Below are 21,440 nucleotides of genomic sequence, written 5' to 3' on the forward strand. Positions count from 1 at the left end.
CAGAAAGTTCGCTGAACAGAAAGTTCGCTGAACAGAAAGTTCGCTGAACAGAAAGTTCGGCGAACTTTCTGTTCAGCGAACCTTTTTACAAACAAGTTTCCCCTGATTATTGGTGAGATGCTCTGTTAGCCAATGAGGAAAAAATAAACTATTTCCCTCTATCTCATTGGTTTACACTCTGATCCCTGCTCTCACGGTTTTGTCCCAGAAAGTCTTTATTTGCTTTATTCGGGTCACATTGGAGGTGGGAGGAACTTAAAAAGAAACTTAAAAAAAATCCAAAGCAAACTTAAGCATTACCGAGTGAACAGGGATGACATTCAGACACCTGGCAGCTGTCTGTGTCTATGCAGGCTTCTGGCAGTAATGGCTACAGACTGGTTATAAAGTCTAAAAGCTTCAGTGTGGTTAATTGGTTGAAAGCCGCCTTACTGCCTGAGGCCTTCATGGATTAAACCCTATAGACTGAGACAGGAGCATCTTACTTCAGATTTGGTCATTAATTGAGAATAGAAACGATTTGTCTCGGTCTGTATGGTTCTAAAATAATTTGGGGTGGGTAATTTGGAGCATTTGCTGCCCTGATGCACTTGTTTATCTGGATCCGTCTCTACACACTTGAGAGAATTGGTCTTTTTTTACACAAATGCATCGGTAAGAGTGGGAGGGGCAAGTGGGCAATTGAGGAGGAAAAGAAAAATCGGGAATATAGGGATTTAAGAAACAGACTCCAAATTTATGTGAAATTTAAAACGTGTTTATTTTTATTTGATATAATTGGCCTGGTTTCAGTGAGAAAATTTTACATTTTCAAATGTGATGAATATTATTGGATTAAGTTTTTGTTCGGAAAAAAAATAAAGCTCACTGAAATTTATTGCCTGACGTGTATTTGTTTTATTACCCTGTTAAACAGAAGCTAGGGGGCAAAGTGTCGGCCTTCTGGCTGGACTTTGGGTCACGGATATAAACTGATCTGGAAGCAGTTTCCTTTATTCTGGAGTTTAACTTCAGCTCTTCTCTCAGGATGGTTAACCTGGTGCTCCCTTGCTTTTCATTCATAACTCTGTTAGCATTTGGGAGATGTTTACTGCTGCCTCCATGTGACAGGTAGGTAACTAGCATAATCTTTGAAGCTGTTTTACTGTTAACTTCAATTCAAATATTTTAACCTTTTTTCAAATCCCAAAGTGTCTTCTTTCCCAGTTGTTAAGCTGGTAATTTGTTTTCTATCATTACCTAAATGGCTTCTCTTGCTCCACAGAAGTGGCAAAAACTTAATTTTTGAGGATATTTTATTTTTGCACTAATTAAGAGCAAAACTAACCTTGACTTTTAATGTTTAAATGGAAAACCTTTATCAGTACAATGGTTAATGAGCTCCATATCTTGGTGATCTGCAGCTTTTTTTTCTTCAAAGTCCATTCTGATAAGTTAGAGGTGTTTTATGAGCATAATCATGCTTGTGATCATAACATTACTGCTAGGAAACCTTATACAACACCTTGACACCTGTGATAAGATTTAAAGAAAGTAGTTTTCGCATGTTTTTCTTAATTTGCTTATTTCTCTTCAGAAAATGTTGCAACTTATGCAGACGTAGCTTAATAGTGTCGGTATGTGATGAATTGCGTAAAGCCAAATTTGCCAATGATTCAACTAATTAGTGATGATTTTAGTCTAAAGATTTTACTTGCATTTCATAGGCACAAAAGGTATTTGCTTCTGAAATATCAGCCTACTATAAAAGCTACTTGGATTTTGTGCTTTTCCATTTTAACCTCTGAAGCAGGACCATGTTTCTTTTAAACTTTGAGTCAACATTAGATTGATGGTAGTTTGTCAACAGAACTATTTTTACACCTTGTAACTAACTGAACATTATTGATCTCACTTTGGAGACCTTTACCTCCGCATCCAACCCATCCCCTTAGGGAGCAGTGGGCTGCCATCGTGCAGCGCCCGGGGAGCAGTGTTGGGTTAAGGGTCTTGCTCAGACACGGGCAGTCTGTGGGAGTGGGGCTCAAACTCAGAACCTCAGGATTCCAAGCTCTATGCCCTAACCGCTAGGCCGCAACTATAAAAAAAAAAGCTTTTTTTTTCTTATCTTTTAATTCAAACTCAAAGCCTCATAAAACCTATATTATTGCTACGAAAAGCCACTAGGGCATAAGTTATTGTAGATCCTCTGCCTAAAGCTTTTAATCTTTGTCAACTTTAATTTAAAAAAATGTTAATTTAAAAAATTTTAATTTTCAAAACAAAGATTTGTTTTGAATCAGTTTATCTAGCACCTTTTATATTTCTCACAAAAGTTGATTAAATGGAGGGAAAACGGGTCACTAACACAGTCGGCATCAATCATCTACAGGTGCTGGTCATAAAATTAGAATATCATGAAAAAGTAGATTGATTTCAGTAATTCCATTTAAAAAGTGAAACTTGTATATTATATTCATACATTACATACAAACTCATATATTTCAGATGTTTATTTTGTTTAATTTTGATGATTACAAATGACAACAAATGAAAATCTCAAATTCATCATATCAGAAAATTAGAATATTACTGAAGACCAATAAAAACAAAGGATTTATAGAAATGTTGGCCAACTGAAAAGTATGAACATGAAAAGTATGAGCATGTACAGCACTCAGTATTTAGTTGGGCCTCCTTTGGCCTGTATTACTGCAGCAATGCGGCGTGGCATGGAGTCGATCAGTCTGTGGCACTGCTCAGGTGTTATGATAGCCCAGGTTGCTCTAATAGTGGCTTTTAGCTCTTCTGAATTGTTGGGTCTGGTGTATTGCATCTTCTTCTTCACAATACCCCATAGATTTTCTATGGGGTTAAGGTCAGGAGAGTTTGCTGGCCAATTAAGAACAGGGATACCATGGTCCTTCAACCAGGTACTGGTAGCTTTGGCACTGTGTGCAGGTGCCAAGTCCTGTTGGAAAATGAAATCTGCATCTCCAAAAAGTTGGTCAGCTGCAGGAAGCATGAAGTGCTCTAAAACTTCCTGGTATGTGGCTGTGTTGACCCTGGACCTCAGAAAACACAATGGACCAACACCAGCAGATGACATGGCACCCCAAACCATCACTGACTGTGGAAACTTTACACTGGACTTCAAGCAACGTGGATGAAGTGCCTCTCTTCTTTTCCTCCAGACTCTGGGACCTTGATTTCCAAAGGAAATGCAAAATTTACTTTCATCAGAGAACATGACTTTGGACCACTCACCAGCAGTCCAGTCCTGTTTCTCTTTAGCCCAGGCAAGACGCTTCTGACGCTGTCTGTGGTTCAAGAGTGGCTTGACACAAGGAATGCGACAGCAGAAACCCATGTCTTTCATACGTCTGTGTGTGGTGGTTCTTGAAGCACTCACTCCAGCTGCAGTCCACTCTTTGTGAATCTCCCCCACATTTTTGAATGGGTTTTGTTTCACAATCCTCTCCAGGGTGCGGTTATCTCTCTTGCTTGTACACTTTTTTCGACCACATCTTTTCCTTCCCTTCGCCTCTCTATTAATGTGCTTGGACACTGAGCTCTGTGAACAGCCAGCCTCTTTAGCAATGACCTTTTGTGTCTTGCCCTCCTTGTGCAAGGTGTCGATGGTCGTCTTTTGGACAACTGTCAAGTCAGCAGTCTTCCCCATGATTGTGTAGCCTATAGAACTAGACTGAAAGACCATTTAAAGGCTTTTGCAGGTGGTTTGAGTTAATTAGCTGATTAGAGTGTGGCACCAGGGGCCATCAATTTTGAACCTTTTCACAATATTCTAATTTTCTGATATGATGAATTTGAGATTTTCATTTGTTGTCATTTGTAATCATCAAAATTAAACAAAATAAACATCTGAAATATATGAGTTTGTATGTAATGTATGAATATAATATACAAGTTTCACTTTTTAAATGGAATTACTGAAATCAATCTACTTTTTCATGATATTCTAATTTTATGACCAGCACCTGTAAAGCAGCAATCTCTAAAGCTCACATGGTGAAAGTTGAGGCTGAATGCTGGAATACTTCATTTGAAGTAAAAACCTTCAAACTGACATTTAAAAGTTTTTTATTTTTTTTTGTTTTACCAATATACAAATTATTTTGAAATTAAATAGCAGCTATGCATGTTTTCAGTTGTAAATATAGCAAATATGAGCATGTTTCCTCAACTAATTCCCTGTGAAAAAGCTAATACAGCTAGGTAAACAATGGCTGACAGGCCGACAGTGTTGCACCTTTCCAAGTTATAATTAAAAATGACTTATTTGATTAATTTAAAGCAGGCTAGGCAGTGGAAGGAAAAAGAAACCGAGATGGAGACTACATAAACAGGGTTCCCGCGGGTCCTTAAAAGGCATTGAATTCTTCAAAAAAAATTAAGGCCTTAATTGGTATTAAAATGTCTTAAATTAGTCTTTCGTAGGTCTTATTTTTTAAAACCTAAATAGGATCCTTTTTATTACGATTTATTTTTGTAATCTAAATAAAACATTAAAATTATAAAAAAAAAATTTTTTCTCTATTTAAAAAAAAAAAATGGCTCGCCATTATTGGTTCCGTCCCGGTAGCGAAATAATAAAAGCGTTGTTGCGGCCGGGACATTTAGGAGATGCGCCATTAACTTTTTGTCTGGAAAATATGAGCAAGTGTAAATGTAATGAAAATTGGTTATCCAGCCAAGAGTTTTCTCCATTGCTAAAACCTGGGAACATACATGAGGCACAGTGGAGTTTGTGCAAGAAGTCATTCAACCTCGGAACGATGGGAGTTAAGGCAGGGAAGTCACACATGCGAAGCATGAAACTTCTCGGTTTTTGTTCCACCCTTGTCTCTGCAATATGACGCCTCCACTTATCACCAAATCAAACATACTAAGAAAACCATACAAAGAAAAATAGCTGCAAAAAACACTTAGCACTGGTTATGTTGTGGCTTTAAAACTGATTTTTGTTCCCTGCTAAAACAAAGTTTGTGAATTCAGTTAAATAATTGTTATATCTCTGTCATTTCTTTGTTTTTAGCTTTCTTCCTGTATGGGAAGTATTTCAAAATTTGAAACATTAGTGCAGTGATTTATGTTGAAATAAACCTTTGGGTTAAGTTGTCGCAAGCAGGTTTTTCTTGTTTCTTGTAAATTTGGGCTTAAATTTTTATTTCAAGTGGCATTAAAAAGTCTTTAAAAGTCTTGAATTTAACTTGCCTTATGCTGTAGGAACCCTGATAAAGAGAACCTCAGATCATTTGGCAACTTAAGAGTACCGTGGTCAGAATGTGTCCTTTGTAGCCTTTGGCTCCACCAAGCCTGCACTGCTGGGTCGCCATCATCGCCCTCATTAAAAATGTGAACCTAAATGTTATTTTTATAAAGGATGAACAATGAAGACTGGTGATGTTGGGTTGATTTTGTAGAATCACAACTAAGTACAATAACAGGAGTAGATTGTCAGGTTCAGTCATGAAGAGTTGCAACCCTCCCCAGTGTCTGTCAACTAAGGACTGTCTTTTACATTAACTCTAACAGACATTAAGACACATCATTAACTCTATTTGTAATAAACTTTGACTATTTCATAAGTGAAATAGTCAAACTCTGCATTTTGTAATAGCAAACATTGTTCTTTAACATAAATTCCCATAAATTTTAGATATTTGCTCCCCTAACAGCCTGTTTCTTTAGCCCTGACTTTTATAGTTGTAGATGATTACCGTGAGCAGACTTTCTCTATGTTAATAGCACTATATTTTTAGTTAAAAATCCCTTTATCTTTATTGGTAGAAAGTGGGATCTTTTTTTAAATATCATTGTCAGGTTTCTATTTATTATATTTGAGTGGGTAGCACTGCTGCCTTGCAGCAAGAAGGTTCTGGGTTCAATTCCCGGCCTGCTGTCTTTCTGCATGGAGTTTGCATGTTCTCCCTTAGCATGTGTGGGTTCTCTCCAGGTACTCTGGCTTCCTCCCACAGACCAAAAACATGATTGTTAGATTAATTGGCTTCTCTAAGTTTTCTTTAGGTCTGAGTGTGTTTATGAATGGTTATTTGTCCTGTTTGTCTCTGTGTTGCCCTGCGATGGACTGGTGACCTGTCCAGGGTGTACCCCGCCACTAGGCAGCTGGAGATAGGCACCAGCACCCCTCGTGATCCCACTTGGGATAAGCGTGATGTAAATTGGATGGAATGGAGTTTTTTATTTGCTGTGAACCAAAATAAAATAATAAAACCATGCTTATTAGATTTTTTTTTTATTAACCACTTTGTCGGTTTATTTAATATGTCAAATAAATTGACATATTTTTGTCGTACATTGAGGTAATGTGCTTGAAATGGAAAGTTTTTTAATGTCCACCTTTACAGCAGTTTGCTTGTTTATAGCACAGCTGATGGTGATTTATCACACTCCAGTTGGACGATCTTAATGGTTCCCTCCTTGTTTCAGTGAAATCTACTGCTCAGGACCCATCCTGCATCAGGTCCAAGAAGCTAAGCTGTTTGATGATGACAAGTACTTTGTTGACATGAAGCTGAAGTCAGCTCCTGGTGAGTCTCTGCTCACTAAAACACCTTGATTACATCCCCCTGTCGCCTGCTAATATCATTTTTAAAATCCTTTACAGCTGATGTTTTGGCAGCTTTTAAACTCCTCTCCAATGAATCGCCAAACTCCTCCATCCCTGCCACAAAACTCAAAGAGTTTCTTGATGCAAACTTTGAGAAACCAGGAACAGAGTTTGAGACGTGGATACCAACAGACTGGCACGAAAAGTAAGATAAAGCTGTCCTGCTTAGATCGATGGTTTTATTACAGAAGCTGGTTGATAAAAAGTGCCTCTTTCATTCAGGCCCAAGTTCCTGAGCGGAATAGCAGATGATAAGCTGCGGATGTGGGGGGAAGAGATTCACAATCTGTGGAAGTCTCTCGGCAGAAAGGTGATGAGAAGGAAGTTTTGAAGCTGTTTGTCAGATTCTCCTCTTAGATGAGTTATAGTCAACAATATTTACAACATTAATAAAGTTAGCCTTTGGGAGGTTCTTCGTTTCCACTTGCAGGAGTCTGCAAAAGTATTTTTTGACCTGTGCTTCAGTCAGACTTAAAGCAGCCGCCTCCTATTTCACATTTTGGAAAATTACAGACACAAATTACAATGTTTTTGATGGGGATTTAAAGGTCTAGTTTGCAGGAAATAAAAAATACTTTTTTAACCTTTTCTAAATAGATATCTGATGTGTATTTGTGTTTATCCCCCTTTACTCTGAGATGAAATTCAATTCAATTCAGTTTATATTGCACCAATTCACAACACTTGTCATCTCAAAGGACTTAACAGAGACAATTCGACCAGATCATGCAGTCAAACTTGTTTAAAGTTGTCTATCTAAGGAAAACCAGTTGATTGCATCGACTCATTGACTTGAAGGCAATTCCTCATACCAAGCATGCTTGCAGCGACAGTGGAGAGGAAAAAACTTCCTTTTAACAGGAAGAAACTTCCAGCAGAATTAGGCACAGTGTGAGCGGCCATCTGCCGAGGCCGACTGGGGTTCAAGGAGACAGAAGCAGAGATACAAAAAGCGACTATCAACCAGCTCCACAGGTGGCCCTATCCAGGAAATTTTGCAGAATGGGAGAATAGAGATAGAATGAAGTAGAAGGATGAAAAAGGGACCCTATGTCCTCCAGCAGTCTAAGGCCCCGTCCACACGAAGACGAACCCTGGCCTAAACGCACAAATTTTTCACCAAACCAGCCTCTCATCCACACGAAGCCGGCGTTTCGGGGGTCTGTAAACGATCTTTTTTTTATTCAGCCTTCAGAGTGGGAAGATTTCGAAACGCCGTTTTCGCGTTTCCATCTTTACGCTCTAACCGCATATTTTTTTTTACACGCATGCATCATAGCGTCGCCTCTAAACACGCATGCGCGACACATCACAACAACAATGGCGCCGTTGCTGCTAATGCTACTCACCCTGCTGTCGGGCTTACAACAGAATCTTCTTCTTCTGGAATATCTCCAGGAAGAACAGAGCAATATCGACGACATAGTTCAGCACCTGAATTTGACTGAACCACGAAAATGGACCCGCAGGGCAACCATGTATAAATATAAGTGCGCATGCCCAACATTTCGTCGCTTATTTTTGCTTTGGCACCACAGCGCCACTTACAGGCCTGGCATACATTTTGCAGCGTTTTCATGCATTCGTGTGGACGATCACATTTATTTTACGTCTCCGTCTTTACGACAAACGTTCTGGAAAATATCAGCGTTTCGTGTTCGTTTTGACTTCGTGTGGACGGGGCCTAAGCCTATAGCAACATAACTATAGAGATAGCTCAAGATGTGATGCAGATGAACATAAATACTTTTATTCTTATTCACTGTATTACTACAGCGGCAATTCAGACTTGTTTTGGTTTTATTTTGTTCCACTTCACACTCATGTGTGACTCTGCACTTATTCTTCATATAAAATCCTGATTAGTCGTTGTTCAGGAACAAAGTTCTAGTGGTATTTATATATTATTAATGCACTGCACTCTGATTTTCAAGTTCTTTTTCTGAGCATTCAGATTTGTTTTTTTAAAACACAAAAAAAAACTAATTATATAAATTTAGTTACTTTAAATACTGACTGTAAATAATCTGGATGGATGGAAGCAGTATCTTTAAGTTTTTCCTCTCAGTGCCATAGATGAATAATTAAGTCTCTCCTCCAGATCCAAAATAATGTCAAAGACCATCCAGAGCTCTACTCTCAGATTTACACCCCCCATCCTGTTGTCGTGCCGGGCGGGCGCTTCAGGGAACTCTACTATTGGTGAGCCAACAGTTGGACCTCTCATCTCCTTCTGCATTATCGTTGTTACCTAATCAGGCAATCAGGATTCTCGTCTCAAAACCAACAGGGACTCCTACTGGGTCATCAATGGACTGCTCCTGTCCGAGATGACCGAAACGGCCCATGGTATGATCCAGAACTTCCTCTTCCTCGTCAACAGGTAAAGCTTTAAATTGTCTCAGAATCTCAAGTTCATTCAGGAGGAGAAAAACGGTTCTCAGGGGAATTTAAACATCTCTAGAATAAAAAGATTACTGTCCACTCCTACAGGTATGGCTTTGTTCCAAACGGTGGGAGGATTTACTATGAGAGGAGGAGTCAGCCTCCATTCCTCACGCTGATGGTGGAGAGCTACTATGAAGCAACCAAGGACCAGCAGTTCCTCAGGTAATATTCTGGGTGAAACCATGAAAGAATTTAAAGAGCTGGTGGATTCCTGGGCACCAACCAAGCTTTGATAGAATGTGACACCATCACCTTTCTGACTCTTCCTCATTCCAGTATTGCCTCTTGTTGATTTTAGAGAAGCTCTTCCAGTTCTGGAGAAAGAGTATGAGTTCTGGATGCGAAACCGTTCTGTGGCCTTGAAAGAAAGCGGGTCAGACCATGTTCTGAACCGGTATATCGTGGAGGCGGACCTGCCCAGGTATGGCTGCAATACATGTAGCAAAAAGCTCAGAGGCTGATGGAGATTTCGTTTGCACAAAATGTACTGCTTCAGTTTATATGTAATGGTTTTGCCTCTGGTCTATATCACTACGAATCAAGAAAATAATGTTCTATCATAATATTAATGGGAAAAATACTGTTTTATTCCTCTAGATACTTGAGGACATTGATTTAAGAGAGGCAACTAAAATATTCTTTTATGGACCATTATTACCTACACTGAAACTGTGACTTTGCATCAGCAGAGCTTTACATACAAGGATACTGTTGCTAGTAAAAAGGCACCTCATCCATTTATCAAACTTCCAAATCGATGCTAAGATGAACAAGAAATTGCAAATATTGCCACCAGTTCAAACAAAAAACACATCAAATACAGAAAGAAATCAGCAAGAACAAGCAGGCTTGGACTGCTGAGAACTAGAAGATCTGAATTGTTTCATGAATGTATCTGAGAAAGAGGAACGCATTTTGAAACCATTCCTTTATTGCCTCCAGTCCAGAGAAGTAAGCTCACAATACCACAGGACCATTAGAGTAAAGCAAATTTGATAAGGACACAAAATAAAAGCAGATTTTGTCAATAGTTCCTATAAGTATTAGTATATAGTACTACTTATAGGAACTGCTGACACAATCTGCTTTTATTATAAGGCGGGTATAAGTACTAGTAGTACTTATATCTGCCTAATTTCTGAATGCCTAATAGTAGGTATTCAGAAAGGTGGCAGATGCTTAATGATAATAGTTCATGTAGCGTATGGACCTCCTGACATACACCAGAGCTAAAGAAGTCATGTTAAAATATTTCCGTCACCAGCGTCACAAAACCTAACAAAGTGGAACACATAAGCCCACTTCTAAAGTCCTTCATCCAGCTCCCTGTATCTTAGAGAACAGACCTTAAAATACTTCTGTATGTCTTTAAATCATGAAACAGGTTAGCTCTAAAATACGTTACAGGTTAATTGTCGTTGTGTATCTACCAACCAGACCTCTCAGGTCTACTGGCTCAAATCTATTTTGCACACCCAGAACCAAACAGTTTGGTTTGTACTAATCTGGGAAAAAAACTCTGTAAAAATGCTGAACCCTAAGTTGCTTTAAATCAAAGTTAAAATGTTATTTATTAAATTATTAGTTATGTTGTCGTCAAACTCTCCTGTCTTTTTCTTATCAATAGTTTGATTTAACTTTATGCCACTTCAATATTATTTTCCTATGTTCCATTTTCTTATTTCCTGCACAGCACTTTTAATTGTACTGCTATTTAAAAGTGCTATATAAATAAATTTGCCTTACCTTAAACTGACAGTCTGGTAAATGGATTAATCATAAATCTAGCCACAAGGGTTGTGGTGACTTCGGAGGAGCTGCAGAGCATCATGTTTAAGGTTGGAGAATCTGTCACCAGTACAGTCATTAGTGATGCACTACCCAATTCAGGCTTTTATGGAAGAGTGTCATTAAATAGAGCTATAAGAAGTCATGTTTAAGGTTATCTCCAAACCGAAGCAAACAAGGCACGACTAAGGATACCAAATGCAATAAAATTCGTGTTAGAGTTAACAACACACTGAGCACACTATGGCCATGGTGACACACGGTAGTGGCAGCATTATCCTGATTGAATGTCCTTCTTTAGAAAGAATAGCAAAGCTGAACAGTTTTTAAGATTTCCAGATACTTCATTATTAGTGAGTTTCAGGGAATAAAAAGATCTCATAACACTGAAGGAGTAAAGTTTGTGTGGAAAAACAAACTATTTGTCATTCTGTAAACTTTTAACCATGACTGCACGCTCAGGCAGAAGGGGGCGTATATTAGAGCACATCTTTACCCTCATTAACCCCGTCTTTGCTTCCAGGCCTGAATCCTACACTGATGATCTGGAATTGGCTGAAGGACTCTCTGATGGTAATGGGTTCTTAAAATTATTTTTCTGTCTGGCTGAACGATTTCTCTTCTGTGAGGGTGAGATAAGTTGTCATAGATGCTCTGCAGCATTTGGAATGCGTCCCTTTAGTAAGCTGTGATACATTAGAAATGTTCTCAGATAATGTATGCAGGGAGGAAACCATCCATTCTCTGAGCCATCGTTGGTCTATAATGCTACTTTAAATGATCTTTCTGTCACCTGAAGGTGTTTGCTCTATTACAAATATTCAACATCACCTATAGTCCTCCACCTGACAAAGATATTTTTGCTAAAGCTCATAAGAGCTGGTGTACAGCAGAGGTAAACATGACTCAGCGTGAGACCTCATATTTCATTTCTTTGGTTTCTTTTAAAGAGCAGAGCTGAGCTTTGAATGTGTAAATTTCAGCCTGGCTCTCTGTGATGTTCCCCTCTGGCCTTAGAGCTCAAACAGCAGCTGTGGATGGACCTAAAAGCAGGTGCAGAGTCTGGTTGGGACTTCACCTCCCGCTGGTTCATAAACAGCACCGGCCACAACGACGGGACCCTCCGAGAGACCCGCACCAGCCAGATTTTACCCACTGACCTCAACTCCCTGCTGTGCCGCAATGAGAGAACCCTGGCCTCGTTCCACCGACTGCTGGGTGAGCCTCTGACCTTTGGTGCTGCTGCAGACTGCTTTTAGCTCCTAACTGGTGTTACATAACAATGATATGCTGTGTCCTGACAGGTAACACTGAGTCAGCCGCTCTGTATGACCAGGCTGCAGCCGGCAGGACTAAGGCTATGGAGGCGCTGCTGTGGGACGCTGAGAGGGGAGCCTGGTTTGACTACAACCTGGTGACGCACTCCAAACACTTTGAGTTCTACCCCTCCAACCTGGCTCCTGTTTGGGCTCGATGTTATTCTCAGCCTGAGATGGAAGAGAAGGCAGTGAAGTACCTGAAGGTGGATTCACTCTGCATTAGATTTAACAGAGCAAACAGCTTTATTTTATTTTGTTGGTTAGAATAAGCTAAGACTCACTTACAGGGCTTTGCAAAGGTTTTCATCCTAAAGCCATAAACCTCAGTTAGAGTCATTGGGGATGAACAGAACTGACACGTTTTTCTGCAGGCGGCTGGCGTCACTCCAAATGACCCTAGGTCTAATTTAGTCGGACTACGCAGCACTGTCATGGGTCTGCCAGGAAGGGAGGCACGGTTACAAAGTAAAACACATCTAACTGGGGGGAAAATGCAAAAACTAAATCTGTCAATTGCTAAGGAAAACAGTAAGGTTTGGAGTTTCAAAGCACCTATAGAGCAGGTGGGGCAAACTCATGCATAAAGGATCAATAAAACAGAATAGTTTACCAAAGATAGCATTTCAGTCGACAGAAAACGAATAAAATAGTAATCCTCTTTTAGCCTCGCTAAATCAATGAGGAAGATTTGAAAGCGCAACTTCTCACTCCCCTAGGAGAAAAAAAAAAGACTTTGACAAACTTTTGGAGAATAGATAGTAAAACATTGATCCTCTTTGAGCCACACAAAAAAAAAGACAGTGGGTGACGGACAGTTAAGGTAACTGCAGCTTATCCCTCTCCCTTCTTTATAAAACACAACAAAAGAAAAACTTTGACAAACTTCACAGATGGTGTCAGAGAGTCACCTCTCGGTGCATCAGCAACTACCCATATAAACCGTCCCACAGCCTTTATTCCTGCGGTTTCCGTTTCTTTAAACAGAGTTCCCATTTTATTCAATTTAGGCCTGTAAAGTTTCCAATGTGTTCTGGTTTAAGAGATGCTGCCCAGACTTAAGTGGAGCTTTGTTCTATAGCTGAGCTGTTTATTTATTTATTTAATAACTTTTCAAAATCTGATCCAATCAAATGAGGGGCAGTGTTTCAATTCGTCAGGAACAGTGAAAATAGTCTGCACACATCGGATCTGCTCACCCTGCGTAGTCGGAGCCTCTCTATATGCAGTCAGAGTGATGAGGATAAAATCACATGCAACCGGTACTTATAACTATATCATACTCTTAACTATATTAAATCCACTCCATTTGCAGGAAGCTGCTAGTTACTTTTGGCTCGGCAATTTCAACATGCGAAATAGAACACCAACAAAGGACACCACTGTCTTAGAGAAATGCAGGACATTCCACAAATGTGAAAAACTCAGAGCAGATATTATTTGTAATATATGATTTTTATGTGATAATAGATTCAACCTTTAACCTCTATTCCACAGTGAAACTGTGAGGAGAATTAAGACATCCCTGATTTGTTTTTGGCTTGTTTTAAATAAGAAATAATAACCTTATTTATTTTTTATTATTTTTTTTAGAAATTTTTTATGCTAAAGTTTTGTCCAAGCGGTCTATAATTTGTATCCTACATCAGATGGTTTCCTAAAGTTATAAGGTTCTTTAAAATTACTCTGAAAATTATACAGAAATGTACTAAAAAAATGTTAACTGATTTATAAATATTATTTCACTTCAATATGGGAAAAAGATCAGAATTCTGACTTTAATATCAGGATTCTGAATGAATTCTGACAGCTAAAAAACATATTAGCATCAAGCCGTAGCCTTGTCTAGAGACTAAACTATCTCTCTTGTTTTAATCACCTTCTGCTCTTAACATTAATGAAATAGCATCACCGGGGACCCCTTGGGCTTAAAAAGTCACCTAATTCCATCATTTTACACCAATGTGTTACTGGCCATCCCAAACAAATCAACTTCTTTGTCAGTGAATCTGAGTGTTCCCACATCTATTCCTTCAGGGTGCCCTTTAAGATTAAGATCCAAAATTCTGAGATTAAAATCAGCAGTCTGACAAAAAAAGGTCAGAATTCTGAGATTAAAGTCAGAATCCTGAGATTAAAGTTCTAATTCTGATAAAAATTGTCAGAATTCTGAGAAAAAAAGTCATAACTCTTAGATTGAAGTCATAATTCTGATAAAAAAGTCAGAATCCTGAGATTAAAGTCATAATTCTGAGAAAAATAGTCAGAATTCTGAGATTAAAGTCATAATTCTTAGAACAAACGCCAGAATCCTGAGATTAAAGTCATAAATCTGAGAACAAAAGTCAGAATTCTTTGAAAAAAGTCAGAATTCTGAGGAAAAAAAGTCAGAATCCTGAGATCAAAGTCAGAATTCTGAGATTAAAGTCAGATTTCTGAGAAAAAAGTCAGATTTCTGAGATTAAAGTCAGACTTCTGAGAAAATAGAATTCTGAGATTAAAGTCAGATTTCTGAGAAAAAAAAGTCAGAATCCTGAGATTAGAGTCATAATTCTTAGAATAAAAGTCGGGAATCCTGAGATTAGAGTCATAATTCTTAGAGCAAAAGTCAGAATCCTGAGATCAAAGTCAGAATTCTTTGAACAAAGTCAGAATTCTGAGATTGAACAGGAGACTAATATTAAACTGAAATGATATTTAAAAATTAGCTAACCTTTTTTCAGTGGCCCTAATCCTCTACCGTAAAACTTCAATCTGGGGATCTTTAAACAGAAAGGTGAGAAGCTCTTGCTTCAGGGTGCCCTTTAAGATTATGATCCAAAATTCTGAGATTAAAGACAGCATTCTGAGAAAAGAAAAGTCTGAATCCGGAGATTAAAGTCTGAATCCTGAGAATAAAGTCAGAATCCTGAGATTAAAGTCAGAATCCTGAGATTAAAGTCAGAATTCTGACTTTTTTCCCATATTAATCTGAAATAATATTTAAAAATTAGTTAGCTTTTTTCAGTGGCCTTAATCCTCTACCGTAGAACTTCAATCTGCGGACCTTTAAACTTTTTCTTCTTAATCTTCACTGCTATTATAATCACAGAAGGGTGAGAAGCTGCCCCTTATAGGAGTGGTAATCCTGCAGATTAACTTTAATCGGGAGCGCGCGCAGACGCACAGGGGGGTTCTTTAGGTTTTGCAGGATAATTAACCATAAACTACTGATCGTAAGCGTTCGTTAAAGGCCACTGTAGGAGAAAAAGATTTGTATGAGAAGACCATGAAAATGTTGTTGCATGAGGCTCAATGCTGAGTTGTACCAGCAGATGGCGCACACACACTGCAAAGGTTTCACCCCTGCTTCGCTCCTTTTTTCTTTGTTTCCTCTCAGGGGAGCGGCGCTCTCGACTTCCCCAACGGAGTGCCAACGTCACTGAGGGAGTCTGGGCAGCAGTGGGACTATCCCAACGCCTGGCCTCCTTTGCAGCACATGCTCATTGAAGGTGGGAAGCAACAGAAACAAAGAAGCCTCCTAAAAACCCAGGGATTCATCAGCCCAATATTTGCATAAGAATTTCTGAAAACTAGATGACTCATTTGCTCTGGATTGGCATCAGACCACAGCCATGTTAAAGAAAATGAAGAAAAACAGCAGTTTAATATAATATGAGCTCATCTGGTGCTCGTCTTTTTGTACAAATGTGGCCAAACCCTTAATGTATATCTGAATTCATCCCACTTTGTTTCCGTTTTGTGGAGTTTATTACATCCACATCAGACACACAGCTTGAGGGATTGCTTCCTGTCATATTTTTTTTATCTGGCATCTTCCTCAGTGATGCTCTGATGGGCCTGTGTAGCAGCTCTCTCTATTTTCTTTTTGCTTCGGGGGCTTATTTCCTTTCAGTTTGGTGTTCATGAAGTGAAATACATGCTCAGCTGCATTGAAATCAGGTAACAGATTGGATCAGGAAAAAAAAAAGCACCACTGGGCCATAAAAAAATAAATCTCACCTGCTGTCTTGTACTCTGTGAGATTTTTCTGTGCTATATTGTGGTTTAAAAAAAAATCATTCAACCACCATAAAAGGAAATTAAACTAAAGGCTAAGAGCGTGTTTTTACTAAAAAGGAGACATTTGTTTCACCAGGTTTGTCCAAACTGTCTTCAGAGGACGCCAAGAATCTGGCTTCTAATTTGGCACAGCGCTGGATCAAAACAAACTGGCTGGCTTATGAAAAATACAAAGCCATGTTTGAAAAGGTGAGCATGTTTTCTGGGTGTTTATTTGTTTTTGTTGCCTCAGAGCTCAGTGCATAGAGGACAGAACGTGTAATCTTCCTCTCCACCCTAACAGTACGATGTGAATGGCGACGGGAAACCAGGTGGAGGTGGAGAATATGAAGTTCAGGTAATTCCCTTTTTATCTTATAAATATTCAAACCCTTCAATTCAGGTACAAAAATAAAGTCCATATGCTTTTAAGTTTATGGCTCTGTATCCAGTGGCTCACAAAAATATTCACACCTCTTGACTGTTTTTTTTTACACTTTGTCAAGTTGCTGAATTAGATCCATTCAAATCAAAGGGAACTTGTGGTTTTTAACGCTCATTATGAATGAAAATCTGAAAATTTATACCAAATTATAAATGATCACATGCGTATATAATACGTTTTGAAAAAAAGTCAATACTTAGCTGCAGAGTATCCCCACAGAATGATTCTTTCACCCCCGTGTTTCGCTGTGGGGATGATGTCTTCAGGCTAATCCTCGGTTAGTTTTTCTTCTTTGCCTTATTTCCAGATATTTGCCATGTTCCCTGCATTAGTTTGTTTTTGTCACTCAGATTTGTAGCGTGCATAAATAATAGCTGCTCTGTCAAAAGATTCTGACATGTGAGCTGTGGATCCCTGCAGCTCCTCCACTTACCAAAAACCTCTTAATTGCTTTTCTTTCTTACTGTTCCTGTCCAGCTTTAACTGAATTCAGCAAAGGTTGTCTCTTTTTACTAAATAAAGGACTTTTTAATTTAGTCTGAGGTATCTGAGTAAAAAAGAGGCTAAATACATATATTTTTAAAACATTTAAGATTAACTTTCCGTAAAAGTTTAAAAAACAACCCACTGGACTTGGTTTCCAAGGTTTTGAAAGTTTTACAGAATGACTATGACCTGGATGACTGAAAATCTTCATCAGCATTTAAGCTTAACTTTGTGTTGTTCTTGTAATGTAGTGAGAACATCTATTAAAGCAGGATTTTTAGCCTTTTGTGTTAACTAGTGTGGGATAACACAATGCTGAGAGGGACAGCAGAGATGTAACTGTTTTGCCTGGGGGGGGTTATTAGGTATAAATGTTTTCTACCCATTTTAACTCCATTACTCCAGAGGAAGAAAAGAAAAATCCTGAGTAAAACAGTAAAATACTCAGACTCCTAAAGCCGTGGTTAGAATGTTAAACTTTAGTGGCTTATGAGAAAAATTCTCAGATGTTTGACCCTAATGTTCGGAACCACAAACCAACTGTCAGGCATGGCGGAGCAGGGGTGAGGATTAAGATTTGCTTTGGAGACATAGGAGTAAAACCATTAGACCCTAAATGTCTTCTTTTTAAAATTTAATATAATCAAGTTGGAGGGAATAAGTCCAACAGTTGAAGCCTGGTCCAAACCGGGTCATTAATAAGGAATTGATCTCAAAGGCAAGGACACGGCCCAGATCTTTGCCTGACTGAAATGCAACGGTGGAACCGAAGAGAGATGAGCAGAAACTAATGTCTGCAAACCGGAATGAAAGGAACCAACCAGCAGAGAAGGGTGGCCCAAATCTACAAAAAAAAATTGGAGAAACGGTTGAAGTCACAGAAAAAAAATATGACTTCAATGTTAACTAGTTCTATGAGCTGATCTTTGTTTTCCACACACACTTTTCCCTGTTTTTCTTTGTTTTACCTGATAAGTAGAGTGACCTGTTGGTATTGTTGGCGTATCTGAGGTTAGTATTATATTATTTTCGAACCCCCTGAAGACTGAATTATTTTTGCTATGCTTAGAGATGTCAAACCATAGAATTAAAAACAGATTACTTTTTAAAGCACCCTTTTTAATTTTAAGCCAAAATCCAGTGAATGTTTTCCCTCATCCATCAGCCTCCTACCTCCCACACAAACCAGCCATTGCTCTATTCTCCCATCTTCCCCTATTCCCCTCCCTGACTGAAATATAAAACCACAAGTGATATTTGAGGTCTTCGAGATTGAACTGCACTGTCTGATGCGCTTTATAAAAATAGAAGTAACACTAACACTCTGCTGCTGTGTCCCTCCCCCTGCTGCAGCTGGGCTTCGGTTGGACCAACGGTGTGGCCCTGCAGCTCCTGGATCAGTATGGGGCGACTCTCACCTCGGGAGGCAGACGTGTGTGTGTTGACCTCCTGCTGCCTCTGGCCGTCTCCATCGCTCTCATGCTCCACTGAATCAGAGGTGTCAGAAGAACCCGGCTGAGGCCTGGATTTTATTTTAGCATTCCTGTTTTCACTCCTACAACATCTCTCTGTCCACAGACACGACTAAAGAGACTTATGAGGATATATATTTTTATCCATTAAAACCAATAATTAGCATTTTTATTGCATATAATTACTGATGATTTGTTTTATTCCTCTGAGGCCAGTATTGCTTTGTTTCATGAGAAGATTTGTATCTATATTTTAGCTGCTGAATGTCATAACAGCATTAATTTTCTTCTTTACTTTAAAAATATTCACGCTACTAATTCAGTTCTTGTATTTATTGCCGTAATGGAGCTTAATTATCCTGAGCCTCTGGGTTTCAGTAAAAAAAAAAAAAGCCTGTAAATTAACTTCGTTGAGAAATAAACATTGACTCAGATACTCATAGAAAAGCTTCCAACTGCTTTAAATCTAAACACTGTTGTTCTGTCAATACCAGCCTCTAAGGATGACTTACTGGGTAACCATGGCGTTCAAATATGTGAATATTGTGTTTTTATAAGTCGACCACCGAAACATTTTTGTGAAATGTGGTGAAAGTGTGTGGGAATTAATTTCAATGCAACCTTTTCTCCCAGCAGCACATATAGAAATAACCTCTTGGCCTTTATTAATAAACACACAGGGTGCATGCTGATTCCCATGTTGGGAAACATGGCAAACATGACAGGATTTGATGCATTTCCTGCTTTTATGAAAATCTCCATCCCTGCTGCTGTTTATATCTAGTAGGAGAATAATGATGGATACTGTGAGTCAGATGTTTTAGGGGGAAAAAAAACACTTCTAATTGTGTTTGACGGCTGTTTTTCACCACATTCTGTTGCACGGTTTTATTCAGGATCATTCTGTGCTCTTACTCATAGACTATCAACATGTTCCTGTTTTCTTATGTTGTATAAATAAGTTTTGGCTGAAGGATTCTTACTGAAACTTTCCATCACATTTTGTTTAAAAAAAAAGTTCATTTTTCCAAACTTTGGAAGCTCTAACATGCCTCGCTCAAGGCAACAAATCAGTTTGTCAGTTTTATTTGAATATATAAACTGAAAGCAGGTCATTTTTGTCACTGATTTTAAATCAGACTAAACTTTTCGTGTTTTATGTTTACATATAAGATTATTGTTCCTTTAAACAATGTTTGGGTAGTTAAATGTTTATCAGAATCATAATGCTGGGTACAGGGTTACATCCCTTAGGAAATGCATGACCTCAACATCGTCGCTCTGTCATAACAAAGGAGACCGGAGCGACTGCAAAAACTACAGGAGCGTCTCCCTACTCGACATCATTTGCAAAGTGTTTGCCTGTGTTTTCCTTGGACCCATAGCGACCCTCACCTCCCATGTCTATGCAGAATACTAATGTAGCTTCAGGGCTGGATGATAAACAACAGACATGACGTCAGATAAAGGAGATTCCAACTCTAAATGAAAGGACCAAGATGCACATCTACCAGGCTTAGCACAGTCCGGATTACTACTCTGCAAAGATGCCTGTAAGGACGAGAGCCAGGCTAACGATTTGTTATCAGAGATTGTACAAAAGATGCCATTCAGGAAAGAACCAGACAAAGACCACCAACAGTACCCCTAGGAGTCACACAGTTTTGGAGGAGGACACTGGTTGATCTGCTCAGCCAACCAAAGAAGTGCGGATGAACCCATATTTGGAAGCTACATCATCGTCTCCTGAGAGGAATGGATGTCAACGATTGTTTTGTATTTTCTCAGTCCTTTTCCAACATCCTTTCTTTCTCAGAATGTTTTTTTTCTCATGTTTTTAAATCAGAATACAATCTGAACCGCCAAATCTCTCAATTCTAGGTATGAAAAGTTAATAAGGAGACTAGCAGTAAGTTAAACCTGAAGGATGATCAAATCTTATCGTGTTGGATGTTATTAGCAGTTATCATTCTCTTAGAATGGCTTCAGATTCTACTTTCTACCTTCCAGTGGGTTCAGTAGGTTGTTACAGAATAAATCCTAATCTTAAAGCTAAAGTAATTCCTTTTTTTAAATTGTATTTATATGTAATCTGAACATTATTTACTATTTCTTCATGTATTGTAAGAAAAAGGTGATCTGCAGATCACTCATATCGAACAAAACCTCCTAAAAAACATCTCTTATCTTTTCAACTGAGTTGTTTTCAAACACCGCATTACATCTGTGTGACTGAAACATCTGGAATTCACTCGCAGCAAAGCTTTAAAACAGTTTTTTTTTTTTTTAAAGAAGGTAGGCTGTAAATAAAGTATAAAAAGTATAAAGTAATTAAATATCAATTCAAACTTAAGGTTTTAGACATGGCCATAGCGGCTATTAACAATAAGCTGAATACTATCATCCATAAGAAACCTACTAGAAGGTAGAGGAGGCGAAATTTGAAGCCATTCTATGGGACTGATAACGGCTAATAACAGCCAGTAAGACACAGATGCAGTTCATATAATAGGAAAGAACACCTCGCTGTGTACAAAATATAGTTTTGCAGAATTAGGGAAAGTTTCTTTAGGCTGTTTTGTTTCAACATAGAACAGCTCCTAATCTATAGAGCAAGACACAGAAGGAGGATTTAAAAATCATCATGGGTTAAAATGTTAGAGATGAAAGAAGTCTTAAAGGAAATGAACCCCTATCTTGGTTCACTCTGTAGAACAGCTTTCTATATTGCATCACATTAATGGACCGGACTGTCTGGATGGAGATTCTGCTCCTGAAACACTGACACTTTCTTTTAGTGCTTTTCCTTTTAG

At 38.6% G+C, this 21,440-nt stretch overlaps 1 protein-coding gene across 1 annotated transcript; it reads left to right on the forward strand.

The window, feature by feature from the left end:
• The first annotated feature begins 41 nt into the window (after positions 1 to 41).
• On the forward strand, positions 42 to 19,069 carry treh (trehalase (brush-border membrane glycoprotein)). The gene is made up of 15 exons (XM_038289971.1): positions 42 to 1,110; positions 6,451 to 6,551; positions 6,629 to 6,776; positions 6,854 to 6,941; positions 8,733 to 8,833; positions 8,922 to 9,014; positions 9,125 to 9,241; positions 9,378 to 9,500; positions 11,391 to 11,440; positions 11,885 to 12,085; positions 12,172 to 12,389; positions 15,563 to 15,674; positions 16,322 to 16,434; positions 16,529 to 16,582; positions 18,509 to 19,069. The coding sequence occupies exons 1-15, from the start codon at positions 1,028 to 1,030 to the stop codon at positions 18,644 to 18,646; spliced, it is 1,740 nt and encodes a 579-aa protein (XP_038145899.1). The 5' UTR covers positions 42 to 1,027; the 3' UTR covers positions 18,647 to 19,069.
• Positions 19,070 to 21,440: the final 2,371 nt, after the last annotated feature.

Source organism: Cyprinodon tularosa, unplaced genomic scaffold (genome assembly GCF_016077235.1).
Source record: "Cyprinodon tularosa strain WSP-4 unplaced genomic scaffold, ASM1607723v1 ctg274, whole genome shotgun sequence".
Taxonomy (NCBI): Eukaryota; Metazoa; Chordata; class Actinopteri; order Cyprinodontiformes; family Cyprinodontidae; genus Cyprinodon; species Cyprinodon tularosa.